General features: G+C 39.2%; 1 protein-coding gene across 1 annotated transcript; it reads right to left on the minus strand.

The window, feature by feature from the left end:
* Nucleotides 1–1,481: 1,481 nt before the first annotated feature.
* On the minus strand, nt 1,482–12,395 carry LOC102223085 (intracellular protein transport protein USO1-like). Its single transcript, XM_023349247.1, has 14 exons — nt 12,359–12,395; nt 10,831–11,016; nt 10,698–10,739; nt 10,557–10,598; nt 10,275–10,316; nt 9,808–9,882; nt 9,082–9,123; nt 8,943–8,984; nt 8,492–8,566; nt 7,418–7,492; nt 5,680–5,763; nt 5,393–5,470; nt 2,758–2,889; nt 1,482–2,639 (listed from the first exon to the last, which is right to left on the minus strand). The coding sequence occupies exons 1-14, from the start codon at nt 12,393–12,395 to the stop codon at nt 2,359–2,361; spliced, it is 1,233 nt and encodes a 410-aa protein (XP_023205015.1). The 3' UTR covers nt 1,482–2,358.
* Nucleotides 12,396–13,875: the final 1,480 nt, after the last annotated feature.

Here is a 13,875-nt window from a genome sequence, read left to right on the forward strand (position 1 = left end):
AGCTGAAAATACTTGTTGCTCATTGGAATCGCCGGCTTGCTATGGACAGAAACAGAGGGAAAGTTTGTCGGTCTGAACCGCTAAACTTTGAGCTGAATTTTCTGAGATTCTTCTTCGGCTTTTCGTTCAGACTTCGTTTCAGCTACGTCCGCTCTGACAGCCTTGTATTCACCTTACAGGTTTCCCGCGTCATGCGGAGCAGAAGCGGCCAGAGGCCTTCTGGGATGTTTGACCTGGTGATACAGGTCAACATGACCGCAGGTCAGAGGAGGACAGAGTGAACACCTCCTACAGAGAAAGCACAGCTTGATAGCGCAAACTGACAGATTTTAATATCAGTGAACAAAGAGCAACATTTCATCAATTCGGAAAGATTTTCCTCTAAACTCCAAACAGAAAAGTTCTCCAAGCCCAGACTTCTGACTGCATGCCGCTGGAGCCAGACGGCTCCTTTTAGTTGACCCCACTTCAGAACCGATTATGACCTCGGTAGCCTGGTCTGTCATCGGTCTGTGAGTTCAGCTGCAGACACGAGCTGTCGATTTGATCAGACGAAGACCGAAACGCGTGTCGATCAAAGAAACGCAGGATGATCACAGAGCTGATGCCGAGTCCTGATCTGATTGCAAACATCAGTATTCTGCTCCGTGAATTCTGACCGCTAGAGAAATGAAATGATAAACTTTTTAATAAATTGCTCTGATGGAAGAATAAACATTTATTTGTCCTTTCCTCGCATAAAAGGTGACATGCGTCTCCTTCCTGTTGTAGTTCGGGTAGGCAGGTTTAGACAAGCTGCGGCTCAGCGCTGCCGTGGAGCAATCTGATTGGCTGTGGAAGCAGTGCGCTGTGCCTGAGGCTTCACTCTACCACCACTGTAGAGCTGGACTACCCAGATCTGCTCTACTCGTTGTAAGAGTTGAGAGTCTTCGTGAACCCACTGATGCAGCACAACACACACAATAATAATAATAATAATAATAATAGGTGTATTAATGCATCACTAAAACATGCAAGAGAAACTTTCTTTGCAGACATCATCAGTAAAAACATTAACAAAACTTAAGTTTTATTTGTCACAGTTGACAGGCTCACAAACTCTCCAATGACGCTACCCGCCTGAATTTCAGTCTAATGCCCCCTGCGACCAGTTTGCCATCTTTGTTGAAGAGAAAATAAAATAAAAATTAGAAGTTTAATCTGCACATCCACACTGCTAAACCCAAACATAACAAATGCAGAAAAAAAGGACCCAATTTCAACTACTCAATTATAAAACCTTAGAAGAAATTATAGGTAAATTAAGCTCAAGTTCCTGCTGTCTGGATGTTTTACCCTCACATTTCTTTAACAAAGTTCTGTCATTTCTAAAGATCTGATCCAAATAGTAAACTCATCAGGCGTTTTCCCCCAGGATTTGAAAACAGCAGTTATCAAACCACTGATAAAAAGAACAATCTGGACAAATCACTACTGCGGAATTACAGGCAGACCTCTGACCTCTGATTCATCATCAAAGTTATTCAAAAAACTGTTTAAACATTTAAATAGCTTCCTAGCTATAACCAACTGCTTTGTTTAAGTCCTGGACTTTATGCATCATGCCAGAATAAAAACCATTTTATTTTAAAATGATTCTAACATTTTTTTTCCAAATTTAACCTCAAGCGTGCAAAACACACTAAATTCCACACTGCAAATATTTATTAAACAAAAAGGAAGCCTGAATGTAAATTCAGTGTTTCATATAAACAAGTAGAAGTCCAGATTTAGATTTTTTCCCCATTCAAAATTCCTATTGGTCTCATTTTCAATCATCCTATTACAGATTCACTGATTTATGTTTTTCTAAAATCATTCAGTTACATATACAAACAGGTCCGTTGCGGCGCGGCGCGATTTGAAGAGTTTGACTCGTCAAGCACGTCCAACACGTCTGACAAATAGGCTGGCAACGGAAAACAACGGCTGGAGTGATTCTGACGCTTCTGACGCGCCTTCGACGCTACTCCACATAGACTTTGAATGTAAACCAGACGCTCAAAACGCATTTCGTGGGAAAGCATCTTCATGCGTCTGCATTCAATGTGCAGACGTTCAAACTTGAAGCATCAGGCACGTTTTTGATGCGTGTCATGCGTGTGTTGTGAACGCATCATTTGACTGGAGCAATAACAAAAAATCTCAAACACATTTATATTTCTTATGGCTGCCATTTAGAAACCAAACAGCTCATTTAACAAAACTGTAATCAATGTTATTTTACAAATGAATCATTTTCATGTTTAAATCTTTGATGCAGACGTGTTTTATGGTGCTACTGTCACCTTTATTGTAAATAAAAATCATGTTAACTGCCTACATGGTGAAAAGTAGATGACCACTAAAGGTGGTGTGACGATTTTGATTATCATGAACCCATGAATTGGCCCACATTCTTAAATATACAACATTTCCAATTTCTAACAGCAGTGAGACGCCATTAGAGGCTTTCTGAGCACCAGCAGGCTGAGACGTATATGATGTACAGATTTGTTCTCCGTTCTTGATCAACACAGCAGATGTAGGATTAGGAGAACCATGTCCATATATGTGGAACTCAAAGTGATAAACTCCTCTTACTGGTGCAGTGAACAGTCCTGTGAAGAATCATTATCAGAATTATAAACATTTTCTTAACTTTTATAACAAATTTACCACATTTTAGTTATATGATTGTAAACATAAATGTAAAATATAAGGAGTAAATTGCAGCACCTGTGTCTGGGTTGTAGGCATTCCCAATATTAGTAACAACACGTTTGAAAATCAGAGTTATATCGGTGTTGAATGGTCCAATGGTTCTATAATCCGATGCCAACAAAGAGACAGAGAAAGCCAGGCGTTTGACTGAGAGACAGACAGATATGGGACATCAGACAAAGGTTGTTATACAGGAAGGAAAGTATTAAACATTGGTATATTTGCCAAAGTTAATATTGTTTAAATAAGCCAACTGACATGACAAGTCTAAGTAATCTACATGTGCCCAAAGAATTTAAAACAACTGTGTCCAATGGTTATTTTCTTTGGTATTTTGATAGGTAAAAGCCATAGACAGTCAAATGCTGCCAGACAGCACAGTTATTGCTTAGGTCTGGAAATTTATGATGCATGATAGTAGAGGGCAAAGTACAATTCTTGTACGTCACATCCATAGCCACATCACTGTGGTAGAAGTATTCAGTTAACAAAATGAACCCTGGAGATGGAGCTAATATTAATTTAATGCAGTGAGCCACAGCAAAAGAAAAAAAAGCAGAAAAACTGTTGAAGAGCAATTGTCTCGCTCTCTGTATCATCTACCCTACACAGACCCGTTGCCATAGCAACTGACTGACAACAGTTCCACTAATGTATCAGGATTTAACACCAAAAACCACACAAATATTTCCCACACAGAGAACAGAACATTCAGTCAGTCGCAGTTTCAGTTCAGGCTTTATGCTTATTTTGTGATTATTATCATTTTTATTCGATAATCACTTGAGCACAGCAATGGTTAGCTAATTTAAACACCTGCTCTACTGATAATGTGTTGTGTTGGTGTGTGTTGGTCGCCTTATCTGCTTTAACAGAACCAAAACACAATTTCTGCAGCAAGCCTACATGTTAAAGTTGTCAAAGTAAAGCTAGCAAACCCGAGATCATCCCATTTCCCCATGCTGGGGATTTCAGTTTAATAGTAACAATGAAGTCACCTTTAAAGTTAATAACACAAGAAACATCTAGACCCAACAGTAGACTCAAACTTCAATACAATCAGTCAGGTTGTGTGTTGTTTTTGTCTCCTAGAAACTTTGCTTTATTTATATTTCTTTTTTCTTTCTAATCATAAGAAATCATAATCAGTCATGAAACAGGTACAGCAGGCTTCCTGAGAAAAGAGGAAGTAAGTTTCCAGCTTGCAGATTTATGAAAATAGTTGAGACTATTCCTTATTTCAAAGCATGAAAGTTTTAAAGAATGAAATCGAAACATTTTGAATAACTGGATAAGACCCAAAATAAAATACTTATATTAATGTTGGTTTACTTGTAAGAATACTTACACTTACACTTACACTTGTGGGCATGTTTACAAGTAAAACAAGCAACTGTAACTTTGGTATCAAATAATTAGAATCATAGATTATTCCTGACTTCTTTTCAGAAAAACATCTGTAATAACTCACATTAAGATCATAATAAGAGTAACTAATAAGTTATGGTTATCATAATATTATCAGCTAAATCAGAGAAGCTAAAAAGGTTATAGATGTGTTTCTGACATTGAACTTGAAATGGTGTAAAATGTGTAACTGTAATTAAAGATCCCTGATGTTGTGTTGGAGGTAGATCATAGGCAAAAGGTTAGGGAAAAGCGGAACTAACAGGAGAGCAGAGATGACCAACACCTCATTTGGAAACAGATTGTTGAACAACTTAAATTGTTGAAAGAGTAGGTTGTGCAGACAACAGATGTAGGATGACCTTTGAACAACCCTGGGACATTAGCACAGACATCAGTACATGATGCCTCTAAGACAGTGATGGATATGAGATCATCTATCCAAGAAGTCAGCCAATGAAACAAGCACAGCAACAGTGCTAGCCAATGCAAACTCATCTGTAGGGTGGCTAAACCCTATAAAAGGTTCCTCCACAAAAGAGGAACCTTTGGTTGGATCCTCCAGGCAGCTTGAAGCCAAGATCAAGAGGGACAAAGAATTCTGCAGCTGAAGAAGAGCCGGGGCCACAGAGCCGAAGACTGTTCTGCGCATGTCAGCATATGGCTTCAAATCGCACTTCTCTCCCAAAGACAAAGATGAAGATAAAGGCAAAGACAAAGACAAAAAAAGGCTTTAGTTTAGCTGGAACGCCAACATGCAGAAGCATTATCTGACGCGCTTCCCTCCACGCACCGCCCCAGGCCCAAGTAAAATTGCCAAGACTTGACAGGTCCGCTGTAATAAAAAGGTTGGGGACCACTGGGTTCAGGGATAGGCTGTAGAAAGTTAATCAAAGTCAACGTACAGACCCCACTTGACATGAAAACATAACTGTGTGTGTGTACTTGTCTAGCTATCTTATTTAGGACCATGTCTGGCATATTTAACCGTCTGAACCCAATGGGCGTTATGGGGACCAAAGCCTGGTCCTAATATTGTGGTCCCACTTTTTTAGTTAGACTGTCCCCAGTACACCTACTACAGGAGATTAGGCCCCAATTTTAAGACTTTTTTCCACTTTAACAGTAAGTTTTACGTTCAGATGTTTACGGAAGCTAGCAGTAAGTTAAAGTTAGGAGTTTCATGTTTATTTGTTTAATCTCAAGTGTGTTGCAATGACAATTTCCTTCAGAGTTCACAAACCTTCTCCGTTTCTCTTCACAGTCTCCACGTGGTTTTCACTGATGGTGGCCTTGATTGCAGCCAGTTCTGCTGCATGAGCTGAAATGAAAAAGTTACCAAAGACTTGATGTTAAATGAAACATTATGTGTCTGCAGTTTTTATATTTTCTTTCTTTCCTTACTGATTTCTTCACATGTCTAGAATTCATTGTGCAGCTATAACAATAAGTTATAATAATTGATTGTTATCAAAGTCACTGATATGGATGTTAATGTTGCCATTAGAGTTTCCTTCAGAGTTCACAAACCTTCTCCTTGTATCTTCAGAGCCTCCACTTGGTTTCCAGTCATGTTGGCTTTGACTTTAACAGCAGCCAGTTCTGCTGCCTGAGCTGAAATGAAAAAGTTACCAAAGACTTGACATTAAAATAAACTTTATGTCTTTGCAGTAATTACTCTGAGGTCTTGCTTTGTTTCCTTACTGATGTTTTTTCATGTCTAAAATTTATTGTCTGTATTTAACAAAGAATTTGTTATAAAAATGAATCTTCTAAAAGAATCATCAAGACATTATTAGAATGTGTTGAGTTACAGTCTGCTCATCTCATTATATGCATTTCCTCATAACATGTCCACTATTTTGCCAAAGTATTCACTCACCTGCCTTGATTCACATGTGGGCTTAAATAACATCCCAGTACTAATCTATAGGGTTCAATATGACGATGCTCCACCTTTAAAAGCTACAGCAACTTCAACTATTCTGGGAAGGATTGGGAGTGTTTATTGAGATTTTTGACAATTCTCCCAGAAGCGCATTTATGAGGTCACATACTGATGTTGGGCAAGAAGACCTGTCTCTCAGTCTCTGCTCTAATTCATCCCAAATATGATCTATGGGGTTGAAGTCAGGACTCTCTACAGGCCAGTCAAGTTCATCCACACCAGACTCTGCCTTTCATGTCTTTATGGACGTTGCTTTTTGCTCTGGTGCTCAGTCATGTTGGAAGAGGAAGGAGCCAGATCCAAACTGTTCCCACAAAGTTCAGAGCTTGGAATTGTCCAAAATGTCTTGGTGTGCTGAAGCATTCAGAGTTCCTTTCACTGGAACTAAGGGGCCAAACTCAGCTCCTGAAAAACAACCCCACCCCATGATACACCCTCCACCACACTTTATACTTGGCACAATGCAGTCAGATAAGTACGGTTGTCCTGGCAACCGCCAAACCCAGACTCGTCCATCAGATTGCCAGATGGAGACGAGAGATTCGTCACTCCAGAGAAGGCGCCTCCGGTGCTCTAGAGTCCACTTCATACCACTGCATCCGACGCTTTGCATTTCACTTGGTGATGTATGGCTTGGATGCAGCTGGTCACCATGGAAACCCATTCCATGAAGCTCTCTACATACAGTTCTAGATCTAATCTCAAGACCACATGAAGTTTGGAGGTCTGCAGTGATTGACTCTGCAGAATGTTGGCGACCTCTTCAGCATCCACTGACCGACCTGCTCCGTCAGTGTACTTGGCCTACCACTAGGGGGCTGAGTTGCTGTCATTCCAAACTCTTCCATTTTTTTTTATAAATGGCTGACAGTTGACTGTGGAATATTTAGGAGTGAGGAAATTTCACCACTGGATTTGTTGCACATCCTATCACAGTTCCACGCTGGAATTCACTGAACTCCTGAGAGCCAAGCATTCTTTCACACATGTTTATAAAAACAGTCTTCATGCCGAGATGCTTCATTTTATCCACCTGTGGCCATGAAAGTGACTGGAGCACCTGATTCTGATCGTTTGGATAGGTGAGAAAATGCTTTTGGTAATATAGTGCTAATTTGCTAATAACACACCCAAATAGACAGAACATGACAATCCTTACCTTTTGGATCCAGTTCTTGTCTCATGACAGGAAATGACCCATGAATTTAACCTTTTCCCCTTGTTAGTCATGATTTAGCTTCCACTTCAACAATCAATAAGTCACATTTATTCTGAAACCAGATTCTTAGTAGATGGCATAGAATAATGATCATAACAAACCTTCTCCTTCTCTCTTTAGAGCAACCACTTGGTTTTCAGTGTTGAGTTTAACAGCAGCCAGTTCTGCTGCCTGAACTGAAAAGAAAAAATTACCAGACTTACAAAGAGACTTAGCATTAAATGAAACATTGTCTTTGCAGTTTTTCATTTTCTTTGTTTCCTTACTGATGTCTTCTCATGTCTAAAACATATTGTACAGATATCAACAAGCTAAAATAATTGATTGTTATCAAAACAATCAAAGGGCAAAAAGGAGAAATCTGCCAGTTATTAAAAATTATTTGGTGCCGAGTGTGAAGCGGCCGGGATGAGGATCAGTGTCTCCAAATCCGAGGCCATGGCCTTGAGCCAGAAAAGGGTAGAGTGCCTTCTCTGGGTCGGGGTCGGGGGATGTCCTGCCCCAAGTGGAGGAGTTTAAGTATCTCGGGATCTTGATCACGAATCAGGAAAAAATGGAGCAAGAGATCGACAGACAGATTGACGCAGCGTCTGCAGTGAAGCTGCCGCTGTACCGGTGTGTCGTGGTGAAGAGAGAGCTGAGTCAAAAAGCAAAGCTCTCGATTTATCAGTCGATTTATGTTCCTATCCTCATCTATGGTCATGAGCTTTGGGTCATGACCGAAAGAAGGAGCTCATGGATACAAGCGGCTGAAACGGGTTTTCTCCATAGGATGTCTGGGCTCTCCCTTAGAGATAGGGGGGGAAGCTCAGTCATCTGGGAGGGACTCAGAGTAGAGCCGCTGCTCCTTCAAGTCGAGAGGAGCGAATTGAGGTGGCTCGGGCATCTGGTCAGGATGCCTCCTGGATGCCTCCCTGGTGAGGTGTTCTGGACACGTCCCACCGGGAGGAGACCCTGGGGAAGACCCAGGACACGCTGGAGGGACTATGTCTCTCCAGCCTTGGGATTCCGCTGGAAGAGCTGGAACAAGTGGCTGGGAGAGGGAAGTCTTTGCCTCCCTTCTGAAGCTGCTACCTTCACCACCCGACCCAGAATAAATGGATGGATGGATGATCAATTATTATTGTTTATGGATATCAATGTTGCCACTAGAGTTTCCTTGAGAGTTCACAAACCTTGTCCATCTCTCTTCAGAGCCTCCACTTGGTTTTCAGTGTTGACTTTAACAGCAGCCAGTTCTGTTGCCTGAGCTGAAATTAGAGAATTACCAAAGAGATGGAATCAATTCAAAGATTTTCTTTAGACTAATTAATCTGAGGAATTGTTCAGTAGAATTAAAAACCTGAATTTGTTTGGAACAGAAATGTTTTCTTGCTTCTAAAACTGTTTACTGATATTTTCCATGACTTTTTTGGATATTAAAACAACACACCAAAATGTTCAAGTCCTGAATAAATGTTCCTTTAAATCACAATGAAGTGTTAATCTGAGTTAGTATATCACGTAAAACCTAAAATATCATTAAAGTTTGTGACTGTACTGGAACAAAAAAGTAAAAGTGTTGGGGTAAAAAAAACTTCTGCAAAACTCTGGAGAAAATATTTGTAGTAAAATTAAACTACATACCTTGGATCTGTTCCTGCAGGTCTTTTACTTGAAATTCCTGTGCTAAAGAAAAGAAAACACAAAAATTATATTTTAGTTGATTCTGTCATATATTCAAAATAATCTTTATTTAGAACTTTTGGTCTAATAAAATCATTACCTTGGTATCGTTGGTTCAGGGATTGCAGCTCCATCATCTTCACTGATAATGATAATAAATAATTAAAACTCTGAACTGTAATGATCATTTCATCAATAATTGATTCAAACGCTGTAACTCTCTGTAAACAAACCTTCATTGTCTTTCTGTAGGTGCTGCACCTCCACCTTCAGTGCAGCACCTACCATTTTTTTTTTACAATTCACTGGAAAACTGCCACATGCAATGAAACTCAGAGCAGATCAGATAAGAACTGATCCTGAATCTCAAAAATCCCTGTTGACTGGCTCCAAAGACGAGTTTTGACTTTGCTTTGACCAAACTGTCAACCGACTCAAACTGAGACATTTCCATTACCTGGACTGAGTTCGGTGTTTTAAACCAATGATTGCAAATCACCTTTATGTTACATGCTTGCTTAACATTTGTGTAACAGGTGCTACCACCAGGTGTTGCACCTTCCCTATGGCTTGAGCTTCCATAAAAGGAAAGCTGGCAGGGTTGTGGCCAAGTTTCAATTTCCTGTGTGTCTGAGCAGGTGAGTGATGTTCCCATGTATCCCATTGTTTGGTGACTGTGGTAGAGATGGAGGAATACCGTTTTAATAATGTGCTGATGTGTTTTGTTGTTTTTAAAGTTGTAGTTTAGGGGATAGATAATGTTCCATATTTATTTGCTTAATCTCAAATGTTTTGCAATGACAAGTTTCCTTCAGAGTTCACAAACCTTCTCCATCTCTCTTCAGATTATCTCCCTGGTTTTCAGTGTTGGCTCTAATACCAGCCACTTCTGCTGCCACAGCTGAAATGAGAGAATTACCAACAAGATGGAATCAATTCAAAGATTTTTGTTAGACTAATTAATCTGAGGAATTGTTCAGTAGAATTAAAAACCTGCATTTGTTTGTAACAGAAATTTCTTCTTGCTACTAAAACTGTTTATAACCACAAATATTTTCCATGATTTTATTAGGGCCAGAAGACAGATCAACAAAATGATGATTTAATAATTGATCCTGAATAAATGTTTCTGTAATTCACAATCAAGAGTTAGTCTAGTTAGTTAGTTTATCAAGTAAAACATTAAAATTTGTGATTGTAATGTAATAAAATTTTAAAACAAAAAAGTCATGGGCTGTAAACACTTCTGCAAAACTCTGTAGAAAACATTTGTAGTAAAAATAAACTACATACCTTGGATCTGATCCTGCAGCGTTTTTACTTGAGTTTCTTGTACTAAAGGAAAATAAACACAAATTATGTTTTATTCGATTATGTGTCATATGTTAAAAAAATCCTCTTTATTTAGAAATTTGAACTGTAAAAAAATACTTGAAATTTTTAGTTTATTTTCTATGGTAATGTAGTGTTTTGGATTTTACAGTCTGTAACTGTTGGTATTTTTTTCTATAAACTTTACAGTGTATTCCTGCAAAACGCTGTAGAAAATATTTGTAGTAAAACTAAACTACATACCTTGGTTCTGATCCTGCAGCTTTTGTACCAGAGTTTCTTGTACTAAAGAAAAATAAACACAAAAATAATGTTTTAACTTATGATCTGTCATATATTTAAAATAATCTTTATTTAGAACTTTTGGTCTAATAAAATCAGTACCTTGGTATCGTTGGTTCAGGGATTGCAGCTCCGTCGTCTTCCCTGATAATGATAATAAATAATTAAAACTCTGATCTGTAATGATCATTTCATCAATAATTGATTCAAACACTGTAACTCTCTGTAAACATACCTTCATTGTCTTTCTCTAGGTGCTGCACCTCCACCTTCAGTGCAGCCACCAAGGCGGTCATCTCTCTCAGAACAGCATTGACGTCCTGTGTGCAGGTCTGCCGCTCAGTCGGAGGCTCTGCTTCTTCGCCTTCTCCCTCAGTTTTCCATACATGTGGCAAAATGTCAGACTGAACTTGCAGCTCAGCTGTAGAGACGGAGCAGACTAGCAGCAGCAACGGGAAAAACATTTTCATTTCCATCCTCAGTGTCTCTGGAGGTCCACTCTGCTGTTTGAGACTTACAGAGAAATAGAGTTTATTATTAATGATTAATTATTACCATACTATTATCATAAACAATATGATACCTTAGAGTTGACCTATAAAAATTACAATCTAGGAATATAAAGGATATTTTAACCGGTTTGTAGGAACGTGATTCTGAATGTTTATTTTAAAAAAAACTTCTTACAGTTCAAAGGTTTTAAATTCTTGTTTCAACTTGCAGAAAAATACATATTAGATCTAATAATTTACAGGAAGCTAAACAAAAACAAAAGAAAGACCACGTATGAATAATTATATTTCTTATTAAATTCACGTCGTCATGTCGAGGAAATGCTTTAAATTTGACAAGTGTCAGTAATTTACCATAAATGGTTTAGATGAGATTTTACTAAAAGGTTAAAGGTTAGAATCAGGTCATTTATCACAGTGGTCCCCAACCTTTTTATTACCGCGGACCGGTCAAGACGTGGCAATTTTGCTTGCAGCCTCGGGTTTGTGCGGGGAGAGAAGCGCGTCAGATGATGCTTCTGCGTGTTGGCGTTCCAGCTAAAGCCTTTTTTTTTTTTTTTGCCCCGATTTTCCCTTTATGACAATCTTACAACGTCCTGCAGTGAGTGCTGTGTTACGTGCTGATGAACATTGTCTTGGTCCTTTTATCGCAGCCTGTGGTTTTTTTTTTTTTTTTTTTTTCCTGACTGGGAGCGAGAACTCAACCTGTTGAATGTGACAGGTAGCCAATCAGAAAGCGCGGTGACGTAAGAACGGAGAGGAACCCCAAACAGTTGACATGGCAACTGAGAGTCCGGTGGACTTCGGAGGTGATATGTGGAAATATTACTATATGTAAAGGTCATTTTTATATATGTCTATTATATGTGGTTATGTTTATTCAGTTAAAATATTAACTACGAATAAATATTAACTCACCTCCAAATCATAGAGCAGTAAATAGAGCTGCTGATCCGCCATCTTTTATCAAACGCCTTTTCTTTTTGTTTCGTCTTTTATCGCTTAAAATGAGCCACAAACTATCTCTGCTGCTTCTACATCGTCATCCGTGTTTGATTATTCTAAATTCACGTTTGGTATGTTGGAGGTTCTACTGGATGTTCGTGAGTGGAATCGGTTCTGTGTTGTGTTGCTCCTGCCGTGTGAACCGACCGAACCTGTTGGACTTTTATCGGCTCTGTGGTCACAGAGGTTTGGAAAATCGGCCCACATTCCTTAAATCGTGCCGTGTGAACCAGAGCTAAAACTCACAAGCTCCTCTCCTCTCATCTCGTCTCTCCACTGCCATAACGCTCTCCGACTCTGGTCGCTATGGCAATGTTTACGTATCCCTTCAAAATAAGATACAGATGCGCCACAAAAACGAACGTTTTACTTTCGTGAAAATTTTAACTCACGATAACAACTAATGGGAGCCTTGAGCTTGTTTCTCTGCAACCAGACGGTCCATCTGGGAGAGATGAGAGACAATGACACCGGAAGTGTTGCTGATGCTCTGGGTTCTTGGTCTCTAGTGGAGAATCAGCTTGAAGCTTCATTGCCTCATTAACATCCGGTCATCATATCATGCAGAGCTTTAAATGTGGGAATCATCTACCGGGATAAATCCATCCTCCTGTCTCTTCTCTGGATCTTTTCCCCTTCGCAAAGAAACTTTCCAAAGACATCTGATCTGTTTCTTACTCAATGTTGGCGCGCAAGACGTAAGAGAAAAGGATTTTCAAAATAAAAGATCCCCCAGGCTCAAATAATACATAAAACGGAAATATTTAATTATTTCTTGCGCGGCCCGGTACCGGTACCGGTCCGCGGCTCGGGGGTTGGGGACCACGGTTTTAATCCATTTGAGATTTGACGCAGTTAATGTAATAGACCGGAATTATACACACATTTGAAAGAAATCCCCTATTAGTGTTTCCACTATTCTTTTAATTTGAAAAATACAGAAACAATCTGGTTCAAATAGACAGTTTGCTCCTCCAGTTTTCATAAAAGTTGTAAATGACACTTTAATTCAGATGATCTTGTTCAGCTTTTATGTTCTGATTAGACTTTAGCAAAAATAATCATTTTCTCAGCTACAGATACAGACATGTTACTTCTGGCTGCTGTAGAAACCAAACAGCAGGATGAACAAAACTGGGATCAACTTTATTTTACAAATGAATCATTTTCATAAGTTTCTGAAGACAGAAGGGTTTTATAATCCTCACAAATTGTAATAAAAAATCTTTTTAGATGCTTACATGGTGAAAAGTAAATGACCACTGAAGGTAGTGTAATGATTTGTAGTCTCATAAATCCTTGAATTGGCCCACATTCGCAAAAATACAACATTTCCAATTTCTAACAGCAGTGAGACGCCATTAGAAGCTTTCTGAGCACCAACAGTCTGATGCGTCCATGATGCACAGATTTGCTCTCTGTTCTTGAACAATGCAGCAGATGTAGGATTCGTAGTAGAACTATATCCATATATGTGGAACTCAAAGTGATAAACTCCTCTTACTAAAACAATGAAAAGTATCGACTGAGTCAGCACCAGCGCTTCACGCAGCCTTGTCGCTCATCGCACAGATGTGACAACGTCGCCCTCAAGTGTTTGCGGTTCGAAATTACATCTGAACCGCTGAGCGCCTCGTTGTTCATTTAGGCGTCAGAAGCCGCGTCAGCTTTCTACAATATATGAATTATTACAACTACATTTCAACCAAGGAAATTATCCCAAAAAGAATGAAAGCAAAATTAGTTTAATACAAGAAAGATGA

Source organism: Xiphophorus maculatus, chromosome 16 (genome assembly GCF_002775205.1).
Source record: "Xiphophorus maculatus strain JP 163 A chromosome 16, X_maculatus-5.0-male, whole genome shotgun sequence".
In the NCBI taxonomy this organism is placed as follows: domain Eukaryota; kingdom Metazoa; phylum Chordata; class Actinopteri; order Cyprinodontiformes; family Poeciliidae; genus Xiphophorus; species Xiphophorus maculatus.

What these genes read in the sequence shown, in the direction of transcription:
- LOC102223085 (XM_023349247.1), bottom strand. Translation starts at nt 12,395, where the DNA reads ATGGCAGTGGAGAGACGAGATGAGAGGAGAGGAGCTT. An exon ending in CCTGAACCAACGATACCAAG is followed by an intron (nt 10,599 to 10,697) that starts GTACTGATTTTA and finishes ATTTTTCTTTAG; the next exon opens with TACAAGAAACTCTGGTACAA. An exon ending in CCTGCAGGAACAGATCCAAG is followed by an intron (nt 8,567 to 8,942) that starts GTATGTAGTTTA and finishes CTCTAATTTCAG; the next exon opens with CTCAGGCAACAGAACTGGCT.